Source organism: Mesoplodon densirostris, chromosome 3 (genome assembly GCF_025265405.1).
Source record: "Mesoplodon densirostris isolate mMesDen1 chromosome 3, mMesDen1 primary haplotype, whole genome shotgun sequence".
NCBI lineage: Eukaryota > Metazoa > Chordata > Mammalia > Artiodactyla > Ziphiidae > Mesoplodon > Mesoplodon densirostris.
In genome coordinates this window covers 64,666,724-64,684,429 of record NC_082663.1, presented here as the reverse complement: position 1 = coordinate 64,684,429, position 17,706 = coordinate 64,666,724, and the positions used below count along the sequence as shown (strand labels likewise).

Genomic DNA, 17,706 nt, shown 5'->3' with positions numbered 1-17,706 from the left:
CCTTCAACACAGTTTCTAGGTATTGCTTCTGCCTGCTTTAGCCATGTCAGTCTTTACCAATTATGTTCTGCTTCAGAGAGCTTGCAATTGTCACCTCAACCCCCTTACCTCTCTTTGAAAGAGCCCCCAGTTTTTGCCTCAGCCTTGTCTCTTTGAAAAGAAGGCAGCTTCTTTTAAGCATGGCTGTCCTAAATACCTTGGATGGTGTTTTTCTCCTAGCTGGCACCAAAAACATCACAAAATAAGGTAGATCATTTAAAACATTTTCCTCATGGTTGTCCTGTTCCCCATTCAGCAGAAAGATTATTGGTTACCATGGCAATCAGCTTCCACAGCATTCCATTCTAAGGAACTGCACAGGTAGAGCGCAAGCTTTACTTTGCGTTCTTTACCCTAGCTCTCTGCAGATCTGCATATTTTTTCAGCCTGTACTCTGTAACTGCTGTTTAGAACAATCATCAACCAACCAAACAAACAACTTGGAGTTAAGCCAGATAATTTTTTCAAAGGCACCATATCCCCTTCTCTTCTGAATATTTTAAAGATTTACATAAACCGTTGTACAATGATTTTCTCACAGCACCAATTGAAAACTTTCTGGTATGTTCTTTCACAAGTCTGGGATTCTAATTGTATCTCTTTAACCATGTTTAGAAAACAAATAATGAATTTACAGTAAAAACCAGAGCAGGAGATAGTTCTATGAGATCACTGCCCATGGACTTTATATCATAACTTTCCTAAGGATAATTCTCTGACTTCCCTTCCTCTACCACTCCCAAGCCCTCTGATAAAACAGTGCAGATACTCAGAAGGGTAAAAGTTGTCCTCAAGCCATTGCCTTGGAGGTGCCAAATGCTTAGACTTTCATCCCTGAGACTGTTAACTACCCTGTTTCTATTCAGAACCTTATTGATAATAGTAAAAGATGGTTTTAAACAGGCCAAACAAATTACTGGCACCCAGTACCTGCTACATTTATGGAGGAGATGGAATAACTTTGGAGCATCAACTGGATAAATTCTATTTCCCTACAACTTAAAAAAAAGCCTTTTCTTATTATTACATTTAATCTTTGCTAATTATTTAGTTTCTTCATAACTATGTCACATAAGTGAGGAATCTAGAGATTTCTGTGATATGGAGAGATATCTTTTAATCTATTATTTCTACCTATGACTTTATTTGAAGCAATAGTGGTATTTTGGTAATGAAAACGAGAGAACGTGGAAGGGGAGTTGCTATTATCTAATGTTAAGCAATTAAAAATAAAATCTGGCTTTAACCCTCTTTCATGGAAGATTTTTCTATCACCTAGATATCTTTTCATTGAAAAAAAACATTATCTCATGACCTATGTATGAACATCCCATTGAACAGCACCATCCCCTATTGAGGGCATGGAAGTAAACTCTGTAACTAAAACAGATGCCTCCGCCCACAGATTCTAAAATCAGTGGGTATTCATAAACGTTGCCACAAATTTTCAGAGCATAGTGGGAAAAAGGAACTGTTAAAAATTTGAAACTCTACTAAAGTACTTTCTGCCTCTTCCGGTAAAAGAAAATATATTGCTTTCTAGGAAGCTCATTACTTTAAAAAACAAAACAATCAGGATGGGAAATTCATGACTAGCATTTGGGTTACATCAGCTCAGTTTTAGGAGAGAAAATATTTACTTTTAGATGGAAAGCCATATAGAATGGTTCTCTGACTCCTCTCAAAATGGTACTGGAATTGTTTCAAGGGAGGAGAAAGACAATTTATTATTATATTTTCTGAGCAGACATACCATGATACCTAAAATGTTACAACGTTTTACTCATTCCTTTGGGTACATGAATGCATGTATTACCTTATATGCTAATCCCACGTAAGTTAGAAAGAAAAATTGACCAATTATTGGTAGAATTTTCTAGATTAAGTGCAGAGGTTAAAATAAAAAATAATCACACAAACTTCGAGTAATTATATCACAGTGCACCCTGAGATTTATATAGAAAAAAAAAAGTTGTTCTCAATTTTCGGTTGACAAAAAGAGCAGTTGAGGAGGGACCATGTAGGTATGAAAAGCAGAAACGCTAATGACGGGTCAACATTGTAAAAGCAGGGAGGCAGATAACATACTGTTTTGACAGCTGAGTAAAGATGAGGGGAAAAAAGTTTGTAAACCAGAGGAAGTCTGATAAAAGGGTAGAATGAAGTGTTTGAAAATGGTAAATTGAGACCTTTAATTAACATCAATGGCAAGAGCACAAAAGAGAGAAAAGTGATTTAGTTTAGATAGGAAATGGCCTGTAGAGAAATTTGAGTAGAGGAATAATTTGTATTTTAATTTGCAAGGGCCAAGAGTTGACTTTATTTGAAGAATGATAGCTCTGTTGCTTTAATATTTTATACACACTTAAGAAGCTCCATTTGTCTGATATATAAATTAGTACAATTTCTATTAATATGATATATATATATATATTAGACAAATTGGCAAGCAGGGGTTCGCTTTTGATCAACTTTTGTTATAACCTTAATAAAAACTAGTTTCAATATTTCAAACTATAAGCAAGATCATGATTTTATAATGTGAAGATAACAGAAAGCCTGATTTAGTTGCAACTTGGTCCTAATTCTTTTGGCTGGTGTTCTTTAGTCCTGGACTCCTAACTTGATCAAGAAAGCGTAAATGCAGAAAGAAGTAAAAACCAATGTTCCTTAATTAGGAATCATGTGAGTAGTTTAATACTAAAAACATTAAAAATACACATGATATAAATTCCATAGAGTTTTAGCTTCTTTTATTTAAACTGCACTGATATCCATTTACAGCTCTCCTAACAATCACTGAATAAGTTGGCAATCCTATGTCCTGAATTTCCCAGGTCACTTCAGATTCCAAATATTTTGTCTATTGTTAAATGATGTGTTTGGATTTTGGTCTGGAAAACATGGTCACTGAACTTATAGACTAACTCTGAAATAGCAATAGCCTTTGGCATTTTGTAGTAGCTCTGTTTCTGGGCCATGGTTATCATGTTAAATCAGATCAAATCAAAGATCATTATTTGAGTTGACCTAATAATAAACTATGAAATAACGGAGACATTTTAAAAACTTTGTAGTAATTCGGAATTTGAAGAGCATTCATAGAATGATTCATTATAGATACAAACACAGACATAGCTAGTAAACCTATAGATAGATGGCTCCTCATCGTTGCCATATAGGAAATGAAATACAGCATACTTAAGAGATATTGTGTTATACGTTATACGGTCAAAACTAAGGAAGACAAAATTAGTCTAAGTGTGCTTGTATTAATACTTAAATAAAAAGGATTTGGTAGTCTTTCTTATTTTCAATTTCCATAGACTGAAACTCATATTCTTCATAAACCAGAACTGAGAGGGTACACTGGGATTTGCTATGTGTTGTACATGACGATAATTACAAGGGAACAAAGTCAAGATTGACTCATTATCCTATGCCAAAACATTGCTGTTTTGCAAATGAAAACGTTTAGATCATTTGATGCCCCCCACCCCATTATTATCCTTCATATCATTAAGATAGTGTTCATGGCTCCGCTCTTTATTCTTTAGTGATTTAGGTAGCCACTAAGAAAGAAAAAAAGTTTTAAAGACTACTGAGTCCAGAATGGCATTTAATAACTCTTTCGAAAATTAAGGTGCTTTTCCCCAAGTCTTGCTGGAAACATATCTACCACTGTGCTCAGTCTCTCCTCCCACATTTCCGTGCTAGTGGGGACTTGAGAAACCCGGGAAAGCTGCTGCAACAGGGGTGGGAGTGGGAGATAGGCTATCACCCGCTTGACACTTCGGCACTGTTGCTATGAATGATTCACTTGTGTTTGGCACATTTGTTGCAAGGAAATCTCCTCCTCCCAACGCTCCTCTCGGCTGTCTCCTGCGCTTTGGCCTTTAAGGAGAAGCGAGAGCAGGTGGGCACAGAGGAGCTCGCCGAGTCCTCCTCCCCCTGCTCCTTCCCTAATTTAGCAGTACTTCCGGCCGCGTGACATCATCCCCCGCACCCCGGTGACGTGAACGGCGGGTGACGTGTGTGCGGAGAGGAGCGCGCTGACGTTGCTATTTAAAGGTCCTCCTGCGGGGAGGATGGAGACTCAGCGAGAGCACGCGGTGTGGGGCGCGGAGGAGGCTGTGGCGGCAGGGAGCGGGGCCAGGAGCCAGCAGAGGAGCAGAGCGCACGGCCCGCGCGCCGCCGACCACTAGGGGAGGGGGGAAAGGAAGGACGGACCGCCGGACCTGCGGCCCGGCCTAGCTCCCCACGAGGGCCGGCTCGGCCCGTGACCACCAGCGTCCCCGCCGCCCTCGCAGCTGCCGCCTCCTCCCGCTACCCTCAGGGCCCCGCCGGGCCCTCGGGACGGGTCAGCGCCCCAGTTCCTGGTGCCCGGCCGCGTCTCCGCGGCCGCCCCCTCCCGCGAGTAGGGGGAGGGACCGCACTGCTCCCGATTCTCCCCGCCCCCTCCCCCGCCCCTCGCAGCCAGCTCCGCTGCCGCGCTCGCCTCTTGCGGGCGGCGCTGACCTGGGAAGCGGCGCCCTCCGCTCTGTGAGCGGCCGGTGGAGGCGGAGGCAGCGGCGGGCTTTGGGCCGCCCGGCCAGCGCTGCTCTACCGAGCAGGAGCTGGAGGCCGGCGAAGGCGGGCGGTGATGGAAGTGTGAGAAGGCGGCGGCGGGGCCCGGGGACTGTGAGGCGGCGTGTGGCGGCGGCGCGGAGCGGGAGAGGCGAGGAGCAGGGGTGGGGGCGCTGGAGCAGCGGCTGTTCTGCGGCTTCGAGCCCCTTTCCCCTGGTCCCGACGCGGGATTAGCCGCCCGCCTCGGCTCGGGCGGCCTCCCGTCGACCCTTCAGCCCCGTCCTTCACCGCTGCTCGGCCCGCCCCGGAGCTGGGGGCAGGGTGCCGGGGGGCAGCGTGGGGCTTGGCTCTCTGATTCATTCATTCTCCGCCGCCGGAGCCTCGAACTTGCGGTGCTCCGAAGAGCGGAGGGAAGAGCGGCAGCAGCGAATGAAGGGCCGGGCGCGAGCCGGGCTCCATTGTGCTCGGCGGCGGGGGGCGGGCAGGGGCTGAGGGAGGTGGGATCCGGCCCCCTCCCCCTGCTCCCCGGCGTGCGCTGCGCCCCCAGCCTGCTGCCAGCCTGGAAATGGCTCCGTGTGTTCTCCTCGGGAGAATGAATCGATCCTGCCCAGCCTTCTCTTCCTCCTCCCCGCCTCCTCTCTGCTCCCAGTCTTAGGAGGGGGGGGGAAATTAAAAGACAGATTCCAATGTGGAGTGCCGTGCACGTCGCGAGCCGCTGGGTTTGCACTTCGAAGAGATTTTTCTACATAGCTTTTTCTAATGTGAGCGCAGGGAAGCAGTGGCATTACTGCGTTTAGGATTTTTATTTTCTCGTAGGGATCTCTCAAGTGCACGTCGCATTGGGTTGCACGCTCCACCCCCAGGGACCTGGTGTGGTGGAGAAATTTGAACCCGCAGCCTTAGCACCGAAAAGGCCGAGTTACCTGGGCTCTCCCTGAGTGTGGAGGAGGACAGGAGAGAAATGACCACTGAACTCATTTTTTATAGGACTCCGTGAAGCTGGATTCTGCATTTCCCGATTCATAGACTCATTTTGTGGAATAGAGTTGACCGCCGTCTCCTCCGCGCAGCATTTTAACTCTAATAAGCAAATGCCACCTCTGTTTGAACATTTTGGTATTTCCCAGAGAGAAATCATTTTACCTAAGGGAACTAACTGAATTTTCAGCATCACTGAAATACCTCCACAAAAGGATCTCGGGGGGTGGAAAAGCAACTGCGAAATAACGGACGGAGAAATTCCTTTGGAGTTATTCCGTAGCATAAGAGCAGAAACTTCGAACAAGTTTTCACTGGGCAAAATGGGGTAAGGATTTTGTGCTTAACCCCGCTTCGAGTCTGTTTATGTATGTGTGTTACTGAGCGGTGGTGGTGAATTGTCTGTGTTTTATGTTTTCAAACAAATTTGCCACCTTGCTAAGCTGGTCGTACTTTAAAAATATAGGTGTATTAACCTTTTAAGAAGTTATTTTTGTGGAATAACACCGGAGGCCGTAATTAAGGAACATACGTCTATTATTGTAACCAGAATGTAGCTTTATTAGTGGTATTTAAGAAGACCACACGTACTGCCCTTTCCTGGTCGAAGTGCCGCAGCAGTTTATAATCAAAGTCGTGTTGTCTTAGGTTTTGTTGCCGGTATCTTCCAAAAAGAAGTCCTGCGTTCTCTCAGTACTTTGAGAATAATCAGGTGCACAAAGGACAGTTGTAAAGTAATGAGTGGTTAGACTACTGTCCTTGAAAATGATCCAGTGTAAATTGTTGTCCTCACTGTGCCCTCCTTTTTGCCCTTGAATAGCCGAAGCTAAAATCTATAGAATTGCTCTATTGGGGCATTTAAAACGAAAATCTGAAAGTCTTAGGAGGAGTCCACAGTGCCCTGCATTTAGTTGAAGATCAGAGCCTGAATAGGAAACAGCTTTTTGTTGAAGGAACTTCTTCACTTTCTCTGTTCTTTTTTTTTTTTTTTTTTTTTTGCTTTTATGATCAAGTCTTCAGTTTGTGTTAACAATGTCAGATGTATACCTTCTTTCAGATCCAAAGTCAACCAAGAGTGCCATTTTCCAACCTTTTATTAACTTTTCACACAGTAACTCGATAAAATGCTAGTGACTCTTCCTAATTTAAGCCAGACTTCCATAATATATTAATGGAGTAATGATCTAGTTTCATTGACAGATTTTCAATGATTTTTTGTCAAAGAGGAACTTCTAGAATTTTCTCTCTATCTCTTTTTCGTAGTTGAATAAACACATCTAAAGTATAGTTAAGGGACAGAGATTGAAAGGACAGACACTGAAATTCGTTGTGACAGTTTAGGGGTGTGCACACCTAAACTTTCATTCTTAAAACGTTCAGAGGAAAGCCCTTACTGGTACTACCCTTTTTTGTTGGAATTAGAACTTGAAGTTCATTAACTTAAGTTTGAAGATGTAGAACGTACGTTGTAGGAGTCCATCAGGAATTGAGGAGAAAGAGCGATACTTGTTTTTAAAACTTAAATGACAAAGTGATGAGAATATATATAACTTGCATGATTTGGGATACTGCTAACAGCAATTAAAATACCTCATTCTATTTCTAGTGCTGCTATTAGTAGCTTGGTGATCTGAGGCAAATTGCTTGACCTTTGTGGACTCTTGTTTTTTTAATCTGTAAGATGAAGGTCTTAGGTGAGTTTAAAATCTTTTTCCAGCCTGTAAAAGTGAATTATTTCTTTTTCTCCTCCTCCAGTTTTCATAATTGCTGTTGGTTTCTTGAAGTAAATCTCTCAGATGGAGAGATTTTCTCTAAGCAGTTTTTAAGCATGTAAGCTGGAAAATAATGGCATTTGAAAAATGTTTTGGATGAATTGTACCAATTTTAATGAGAGAAAATACTGAAAAATACTACTATGCAAAACCTTTGAAATATGGCTTCCCTTGAGAGTCCGCAGCTCTTCTGTTTAAAACGTGTCAGAGAAGAAAAATCAAGTGGCAGTTTTTCGTGTTGAAGGCTGCAATCTCTCTAAGCTGTGGAGTGGTAGCATCATGAAAGAAAATTCATGGTTTTCCACAACCTTTAAGCTGCATGAATGTCCATGGTTTTACCAAGGGAAGCTTGAGATTAACTTAATACGAAGGGGATTGGTCTTTAAAACATGAAAATAAGCTCCTGCACATAGCCCAGATTTTAGATACTTCAGTGTAATTAAATGTATTTATAAACTAATTTATTAGTCCTTAATAAAGTCTTAAAGGTGGACTGGAGAGGCAAAGGAGTGACTGTTTATGGAATAATTTTTCTGCAAGTCTGCATTTGGGGCTGCGACTCTCAGTAATAGTGACTTGTTTCATCTAAGTTGTCAAGAGAAGGCATTTGTGGAAGTTTCCACACTTAGTAGGTGTTTGTACCTAATAAGTGTTTGTGGAATAAGCACAGCCTCCTGCACCTGCTTAAAAGAAAAGGGAGCAGAGGTTTAAATAGCCTTTAAAGTTTTACCTAGGCAATCCTCAATTACCTTACTCTGACAGGCATCTGTATCTAAAATTTAATATTGTGGGTGAAGAGCTTCATGTTTGATGAATATATTTTTGACTAATGTTAGGTTATAATAAAAATTTATCTCTGCCTTAGTTTTGGATATAATTGCAAGTCTAGGGGCAAAATCAAAACAAAAGGAATGATTTTGAAAGAAAATGAGTGATTCGTTCAGGCAAAAAACAAATCTAAGGCTCCTGTGATAGTAGTTTATGAACTATGGTGGAAGTGAAAAAGAACAGCTGAAACTGACAGTTGGCAGAATCTGTCAAAGTATCTTGGATGCTGCCTGAGCTGTTTTTAATTACAGTGAAGGTGGTTAAAGTATTGGCTTGTGAAATAGGTGTATCAGAACCCCTAAAAATGAGAGCAGGTATGTAAGGTAAAGTCTAGGAAAACTTCCGGGCCCCAGCGAGGAGCCCTTGTTAGGTATGACCCCCCAGTCCTCCAAGTAGTATCTCCTAAGGAGAGCGGTGAGTCAGGAGCTATTTTGGAATGATTAGAGTAGGCAATAGAAATCCCATAACTTCAGTGAGGTATTTCATGCTACCTTTTTCTTTTCTTTCATGCTACCTTTTGTTTTACTTAGCTCATATTGGCAACTTAGTGATCTCAACAGGGACTATTCCCTCCCCCCTCTCATTAAGAGTAATTTTTAAAATGTGACTTTCCCTGCAAATGAGGTTGATAACGCTGTTTGTGATTTATCGCACCTGCCTGTGGGCGCCTCTGGAAACCCTCTTCCCCGCCTTTCCTCAGATAACTTCCTGAAGCATGGAAGTGGGTGCTGCCTCATTGCAACCTGAACCAAGTCGCTTCTTTGCTGGGAGAGGAAGCTGACTCCTCTTTCTGCCCCATGCTACTGGGTGCTGCTCTCTGGGGACTTTAGCTAAAATGCAGAAATCTTGATCCAGCATGCACTGCAATCTGAATGGGCTTTGTTGCAAAGGCAACCACTCAATCATTTCTAACATCAGGAAAGTTAGATGGAAGTCTTAATTATTTGTTTCTTTTACCAGGTTTGAACCCCTATCATGTGGCATGTACAGCAGCTCAGTACTGCTGATAACAGAGACCAGTAACATGTGCTTCTTCCCTTAGGGAGTTTATAGCTTAGAAGTTGATCTAGGATAATTACCCGAAATGGAATTCATGGCAGTTAAGGGACTGACAAAAGTGTGTTTGTACTTAGTTGTAAACTCAGTTTAGTTTTAAGTGATTAAATGTCTCAGATGAAAAGGTGGTTAAAATCTCAGAAGGTCCAACATCCCTTCTGCAGTGTGTTTGTTTGTTTTTCCAGCCCTATGGTGTTTAGTTGAAATATTTATTTTTAGTTACTCCATTGCTTTGTTTTGTTATTTAAGATTAATCCAACTCACTGGATAGAAGAGTAGGGAAAATGAGTTCCAAATATTTAGGTGTTTCCTGATATAATTTTTAAATGACTGAGTATGAGGCATTTTAAGTAGCTTTATTTCTCAGTTAAGATCTGTTTAGTTGAGTGAAATGTGCAGTTTCTTGTTTGTGTTGCATATTTGTAATAACCCATGGCTTATACGGTAAAGTGACCCTATAGTTTACGAGATTCATTATGTTTGTGGAATGATTGAGATCTTCCTAGAAATCAAAAAGACTTCTCTGTTAAGGTTTGAAAAGCTGAGTGCTTTTTGAGCAACATAATGTTTCATGCTCATTAAGTATCTTCATTTAGAAAGAATCTCCATGTGATAAGCAGCATTTATATACATTACAGGAATTGAGATAAAATTTTCCAATCTTATTGAATGGGCATTGCAAGAGTAAGTAAAACTTTTTAAAGGCTAATCATTCAGTGGTCTTTAACATGTGTAATCATATAGAACTGAATCTTACTTTTAGGTTAAAAAGTCTTAATTTTCACAACATATCTCTGTATACTATAAAATTAGGACATCCATTATCACACTGTTAAAAGAGAGATTTATCAGTGAACTTGTGCTCTTAATTGCAGTTTGATTTTCCTTTCTTCATCCATCATAAGTCTAACACATTGGTTATTTCTGTGCTCCCTAATAAAATATCTGATTTGAAAAAAAAAGATGAAATTGATGAGAATCAGTGCTGCTTGTTTTAAGCAACATTTTTTAGGGAAGCAGTTGAAATTAATCACATGTATATGTTACCTTTTTGTGTGCTTTGTCATTACCCTCCACTTGTATTTTATTTATTTCTCATCTTGTTTTAAAAAATCTCACTTCTCTGGTAGGTATAATTTAGAATTACTTTTACAGGTTCAAAACTAAATTACTTGGTTTTTTTTGGCTGCGTTCGGTCTTTGTTGCTGCTCGCCAGCTTTCTCGGCGAGCAGGGGCTACTCTTCACTGCAGTGTGTGGGCTTCTCATCGCGGTGGCTTCTCTTGTCACAGAGCACGGGCTCCAGGCGTGCGAGCCTCAGCAGTTGCGTCTCACGGGCTCAGTAGTTGTGGCGCACGGGCTTAGTTGCTCCGTGGCACGTGTGATCTTCCTGGACCAGGGATCGAACCCGTGTCCTGGCAGGCAGATTCCCAACCACTGAGCCACCAGGGAAGTCCCTAAATTACTTTTTAGTGACCTTGCAAAAGAAAAGAAACAAACTATTCTTTCTCATGAGGTTTCCCCCCCACCATGATTAATTGTGAACCCAGTATGGCTCTTGTGTAGCTAAAAGAATTTTAGATATGTAAAACAAACATTTGACTTAGTTAAGATCTGAATTTCATTTACACATAATTATCTTTTTTAAGATAGGCTACTGGAAGAAGGCAAAGCGTCATTGTTTTCTTTTTTGTATCGGAAAATAAAATTATAAAATCCGAAAAATTAGCAGTCTAGCCAATACTTTCTCTTCATGGTACAGTTTACCTTTGCACTTTCTCTAGCTTTTGAAAAGTCACTTTAATCTTTTAACACCTAATATTAGCTTTTAAAAAAATTGCTTTGCTTTATGGACATTTTCTTTTGATGTTCTTCCATAAAACATGAAGCATTTCCGTGTTATCTTTGAAGAGTTGGCACCAGTTCCTCAAGGCAGAGTAGTTTTAAGAATTGAGGACTTTTTGTGAAATGACCAAACAAGAGTTAGACAGAAATTAAACACAAACAAAAAAATGTGCTGAGGGATCACAGATACCAAACAGCTTTTATTCCTTTATTAGGTTGTTTTAAGTCATGTTTATGATGTCATGTCTATGGGCACATCTGGATCCATGTGTCCACATGCCTCAGAGTCCAGAGGGCTGTGGAGGAGAGTGTTCTTGACCCCCGCCCTACCCATAGAAGGGCTTGCTCCTCATTTGTCCCTGTCTTTAGTAGGAGGGCGGAGATAGAGAGCCACAGCTCTGGTACGTATCTCTCTGAGTACCATACAGTGTGTTTCCTAACCACCTAGGTCGTAGCAGAGCACACACGTGCAGTGTAAGTTGAAAGGATCTGGGGAATTAGACCCCATTCTTAGTGTACAGAAAATGCTGATTCCTAGCAGTTGGGTATAAGTTGGATGTACCAATTATTTTTCTGATAAATTTTCTTGGTAAATTGTTGGATCCTTTAACCTTTACATTTAAGCATGCCTCAATCTTAAGTAGTGTTGCCTTCCTTCTGTTTCATTTAAGAAGTTTAAGACGGTTATTTTGAATAAGGCTTTTCTGTGAGTTGGAATTTTCTGCCCTAGTTACTTTCAGTTTCCCCCATTAGGCTCTTAGTAATGGTCACTACGAAATTATCTTAAGTGGATTTGACTATCAAAGAGCTCAAAGTACTCATATTAGAAAATTTCTGTCCGTGTTCCTTTGTGGAAGGTAAGTCTGTACGTGACTTAACTTAGGTAGGACAATTATTTTGAACCAACTGCAATATTTGAGTGTGCTTAGCTTATCCTTTTACGTTTCTGTGCTTTCTTTTTGCTTATCTTGTAAAACTGCTGTTTTCTGTCCTCTGTAGTTATGAATCTCTGTCATATGACTTTTAACATTAAAATTCATGTGCTTTGCTTAATCTCCCTGCCAGCTCCCAAGATGTTTACAGAATGAGGATTCCACCTACTCTTGTGTACTCTGTTTTGCCAGGGATCTGTATATATTCAGCTGAATGGGAAGACTCACAAATCACCCTTCAACTCATCTTCCTTGAGGTTCTGTTGATTTAAAAAAAAAAAGTTCTGGGGCCTCCCCGGTGGCGCAGTGGTTAAGAGTCCGCCTGCCGATGCAGGGGATACGGGTTCGTGCCCCGGTCTGGGAGGATCCCATATGCCGCGGAGCGGCTGGGCCCGTGGGCCATGGCCGCTGGGCCTGCGCGTCCGGAGCCTGTGCTCCGCAACGGGAGAGGCCACAACAGTGAGAGGCCCGCATACCACAAAAAGGAAAAAAAAAAAAAAAAAAAAAAAAAAAAAAAAAAAAAGTTCTGGATCTTGCAGGCTGCCTTTTTTCCCTACTCAACTGAAAATGTATAAGATTTTAGTTGTCTATTTTTATTGTTGCTTTCATTTACTATTTTTTAATGCTAAATTGATATTTATTGCTACGCCTTTGTTAATGTGAGGGTAATAAGACATTAATGGCAATATTGCTACTTAGTTTTACTTGGTGGCATATTAGTATATGTGGAGTAATTAGTATATGATCTGTGGGTAAACTGTAGGCTAGTCATACGGTACAAAGCTAGCCTGAAAAATATTTTCAAAGATGGTGCAGTGGTCGATTAGAAACCAGGATGCAAAACTGTATATTCTCAACTATATAAAATACATCTGTACATGCATAAAAAGATTTGAAGGAAATTCATTAAAGTGCTACCATGTTTCCTTCTGGGACATACGATTGTGAAATTTTGTTGAGTCTTTCTGAATCTTTAAGTTTCTCTGTGATTAATATATTAAGTTTTAGAACTTCTCTTGGGTTTAAAGAGTGAAGGTATTAAAAAATACTAATATCTACAGTACAGAGTTATCAGGATCAGTCACTGTTCCTACATATACATAGATACTTATGTGTTTGTATCAATTTTAGCTTGTTTATCTCAAATTTTATTTTTCTTTTCAAAATTGGCTAAAGTAATTACACCAATGATAGCAAAAATGGTTTCTTGTTTAAGTGTAAGGAGTAGTTCAGAATGTTAGTACTAATCCCCACGGTACGTGGGCCTCTCACTGTTGTGGCCTCTCCTGTTGCGCAGCCCAGGCTCCGGACATGCAGGCTCAGCGGCCATGGCTCACGGGCCCAGCCACTCCGCGGCATGTGGGATCTTCCCGGACCAGGGCACGAACCCGTGTCCCCTGCATCGGCAGGCGGACTCTGAACCACTGCGCCACCAGGGAAGCCCCTCCCCACTTATTTTGGAGCCAGAGCTCAAAAGGAAAATGTGACTAGGGGAGGTCATGCAGGGGCAGAACATGTGCTAGATCTCCAGCTCCTTGGGGTTCCGTTAGCTCAGGGGATCCTAAATGGATGCTCACATATACAGAGATTCATTTATAGGGGGGTTTCTAACCCCTCATAGTTAAAAAAAAAAATTCTAATTTAATGTAAGCTTAGTGTCTTGCTAGTGAGTTTTAACTAAATGGATGTTGTTTTCCTTTTCGATGGCACTGAAAGAAAGTGCATTCTAATTGTAGCATCATCAGTGTCTGCTCAGTGCGTTATATTTTATCTGTTTTTTTTTTTTTTTTTTTTTTTTCCTTTTTGCGGTATGCGGGCCTCTCACTGTTGTGGCCTCTCCCGCTGCGGAGCACAGGCTCCGGACGCGCAGGCCCAGCGGCCATGGCTCACGGGCCCAGCCGCTCCGCGGCACGTGGGATCCTCCCGGACCGGGGCACGAACCCGCATCCCCTGCATCGGCAGGCGGACTCTCAACCACTGCGCCACCAGGGAGGCCCAGTGCATTATATTTTAAATACATTGACGTCTTTCTCATAAATGAATTGAATTGTTATTACATGTGGTTTGTATAGTTTCCAAAGTTGATTCTACAGTGTAGATTCCATCAGTCAAAGCCCTGTTAACTGCTCTTGTAGTTACTGGACGCATGAGCCTCAAGAATATGTGAGGAAGCGCAGGGTCTACTTCTCTGAAGACTTCAGACCAGAAAAAGAATGCTTAAGATGTTATCTTGAAACACTTCTCCTAGAGCTTAATGTTGGACCATGAGACCCACAAGTGGAAGGATCACTTGTGGCATACAGTACAATTTCTGAATCATCATGCAACAGCTGTAAGTTGTTTGATTCCCTAGAATTCGTAAGAGACAGCTGGGCCTTATTGTATCCAGATTTAAAATTGTTATTCTTTCTGAATCTTTTCCCCCAGAGGTCCCAAACTCTAATGCTATCATTGGCTGGGCAGAAAAATGTGTGAATATATAAGGTAGAAGGCAGTAAGGATTGGTGGGGACTGTGGGAAAGTGAAGAGAGCATGTCCTGCCTGAAGGCATTCATAGCCAGGGTTCTAAAAACCCTCTGGTGAAAGGAATACACCTGAAGCCCAGTCTCTTATTTATTTGGCACTTTTTGAGCTCCTACCATGTGTTAGTGACTGTGATACTTTGATCTAGGTTGGATACAGTAGGTTTGGAAATGCTTTAACTCTTGTCTCAAGAAGGAAGACCAGAGCATAGCCGGGTAGTGGCAGAAATTCACACTAAATTAGTGGTTCTCAAATTTGAATTTGCATCAGAATCACCTAGAGGGCTTGTTAAAAACACAGATTGCTGGACTTCAACCCACGTTTTTGATTCAGTAGGTCTGGGAGTGAGGCCCACGAATTTGCTGTTCCAATAACTTCTCAGGTGATGTTGATGTTGGTCCAAGGACCTTACTTAGAGAGTCATGGCATTTGAAAAACGAAGCTTACGTATGAGAAACTTCTGTCCATTCAGAAGCCTCGATGATTCTTGAAGCTTTCTTTTCTCTGCTTGCAAATTGCAAAACGTTATAAATTTGAACTAAAGGGGGAAACCCTGATTGAACCTTTTATCTACTGTTTATAAGCTAAAAGATCCAGGACAACTTGAAACTGATCTCTGTCTCTTTAAACCTGATTACCTCCAGCAGTACTTACCAGTTAACGCCCCTTTCTTCAGAGTGACTTCTGCTTTCTAGCATTTCGGAATGTATTATTTTTAAACTACCTGACACTGCTTTGACTTCTGAAGTTTTTTTTGTGATTTTTTAAAATTTATTTTTATTTTTGGCGGCGTTGGGTCTTCGTTGCTGCGTGCGGGCTTTCTCTAGTTGCAGCGAGCAGGGGCTACTCTTCATTGCAGTGCTCAGGCTTCTCTTGTCGCAGAGCACGGGCTCTAGGCGCGTGGGCTCAGTAGTTGTGGCTCACGGGTTCTGGAGTGCAGGCTCAGTAGTTGTGGCGCACGGGCTTAGTTGCTCCGCGGCATGTGGGATCTTCCCGGACCAGGGCTCGAACCCGTGTCCCCTGCACTGGCAGGTGGATTCTTAACCACTGTGCCACCAGGGAAGCCTGACTCCTGAAGTTTTTATGCTTTTGGAGGAAGTATGATTTCCTTCTAAGTTGTTTATCTTGTTTAGCTATCCTTAAGTTTGTCCACATGCTATCATATTAGTTTTCTGTTGCTGTGTGACAAATCACTGTAATTTTAGTGGCTTTAAAACAACACCCATTTATCTCAGTTTCTGTGAGTCAGGAATCCAGGCACCTTAACGGGGTCTTCTGCTCAGGGTATCACAAGGCAGCAGCAGTCAAGGTGGCAGCTGGGACTAGAGTCTTATCTGTGGATCAGCATCTCCCTCAAAGCTCATGTGGTTGTTGGCTGAATTCATTTCCTTGCAGCTATAGAACTCAAAGTGGCTGTGACTTCAAGGCCAACAGGAGGAGCCCCTCTCTGGTACTTCATCTTCTTCTGAAGGACTCGCCTGAATAAGTCAGGGCCACCCAGGGTACCCTCCCTTTTGATTAGTTGAAAGTCAACTGATTAGTGACCTAATTACCTGTGTGACATCCCATCATATTCAACCCTTCTACCCATACTGAAGGTGAGAGTTTTATGCAGAAAATGCCCACCAGGAGGCAGTAATCTAGGGGCCATCTTAGAATTCTGCCTGCTGCACCACACCAAATACCTATGGATATTTTCCAAATGCTCAAGTATCAGTATGTCCATTCCATTTTTTTTTTTTTAACTTTTAAAAATCTGTAGTCCTCTGCATCCCTGCTCCACTATGGACTGGTTACTCTTTAGTCGTATTATGTAGTCCTCATACTAGACTTTCCCTTAATTTTTTTGGGGGGTGGGTGGGGAGGCATCATATCTCCTGTTTCCTGGACACTGTTTGTTTTCTTCATTTATCCTTTTGTTTTACTGAATCTCCTTTTCCTGTAGTTACCTGAAAATGACTAGGTAGGAGATAACTTTTTTGAGACATATGTGAAAGTGCCCTCCCCCTCAATTGAGGCTAGATCTCTAGACAGGAAGTAATTTTCTCTCATTACTGTGAAGGCACTGATCTATAGTCTTCTAGTTTCCAGTGTTCCTGTTGAAGCCTGCTTGTTTCTGATGCCTATTCCTTCATGTGTTACTCTTACCCCACTTTGGAATGTTTTAGGATTTATTTTTTTTCTCTGCTGTTCAAAAATTTCATGATGATGTGGTGTGGCGCTTTTTGTTTGTTTGTTTGTTTTTTTAAGTTGTTCTTTTGGTCACTGCTGGACCATATCAGCCTGTCAACTTCCCTAAGTTTGGGAGATTTTCTTCTATTTTTAAAAAATATCATTTCATACATTTTTTTCTCTTTATGACCTATTAGTTGGATGGTAACCTTCTTTTTGTCTTATCTACCAGTTTTTTTCTTTTTATTCTGCCTTCTAAGGAAATTTCCTTGACTTCATCTTCGAATACTTCTTTGGATTTTTAATTTTCACATAATTTTAAATTTCCAGGTCTTTCTCAATATGTCATCAATTTGAGGACACTTATAGTGTTTTGAAGTTTTGTTTTCTGTTCCCTAAATTTTCTTTTGTGTTCCTTTTTTGTTTGTTTAGTTTCTTCTTTCATGATGGAAACTTTCCTGGAATATCTGGTAATCCTGAGCTGTGTGTAAGAGTAAGATACTAAAAAGCCGGTTAGAAGCTCTCTGTGACCCAGTGAGTCCTGTCACTGGTGGGCTTCGTGTTAGGCATTTAGGTGGTGAACAGGCCATTTTCTTGGGTGATTTCCAGGTGTCAGTAAGTAGAGATCTGTTCTCTGAGATTGTAGGTCTTTTCTTTGAGACTGTTCACTCTAGAGAACAATCTTCCAATGTATATATACCTCTTGGCATTCTGAGAGCAAAGTATATACCATTATATACCCAGGAGACATATTACCTGCTGTAAACTGAAAACCATGAAGGGGAGGGTTGGCAGCCTTTCTCTTAATTCTTCATCCTTGTTTTCTGCTATTGGTAAAGGTAGTTGCTTGACTACGGAGGGTGGGAAGGGGGGAAGGGAGCTCTCATTGTTCTGTTACTTAAACTTTGGATCAACTCCCCAACAGTCCCATACCTCACACCCTCTCCTGCAGTTCCTTTGCCTCTGAATTCTGGCCAGCAAGTTGTTCACTCTTTAG

At 41.6% G+C, this 17,706-nt stretch overlaps 1 protein-coding gene across 1 annotated transcript in view; it reads left to right on the top strand.

Moving 5' to 3' along the window:
- Window positions 1-4,128: 4,128 nt before the first annotated feature.
- Window positions 4,129-17,706, top strand: part of HOMER1 (homer scaffold protein 1) — a 137,740-nt gene continuing 124,162 nt past the window's right edge. Inside the window, exon 1 of the mRNA XM_060093087.1 lies at window positions 4,129-5,911. Coding sequence (XP_059949070.1) covers window positions 5,907-5,911 — 5 coding nt within the window. The 5' untranslated portion in view covers window positions 4,129-5,906. The remainder of the gene's footprint in view (window positions 5,912-17,706) is intronic.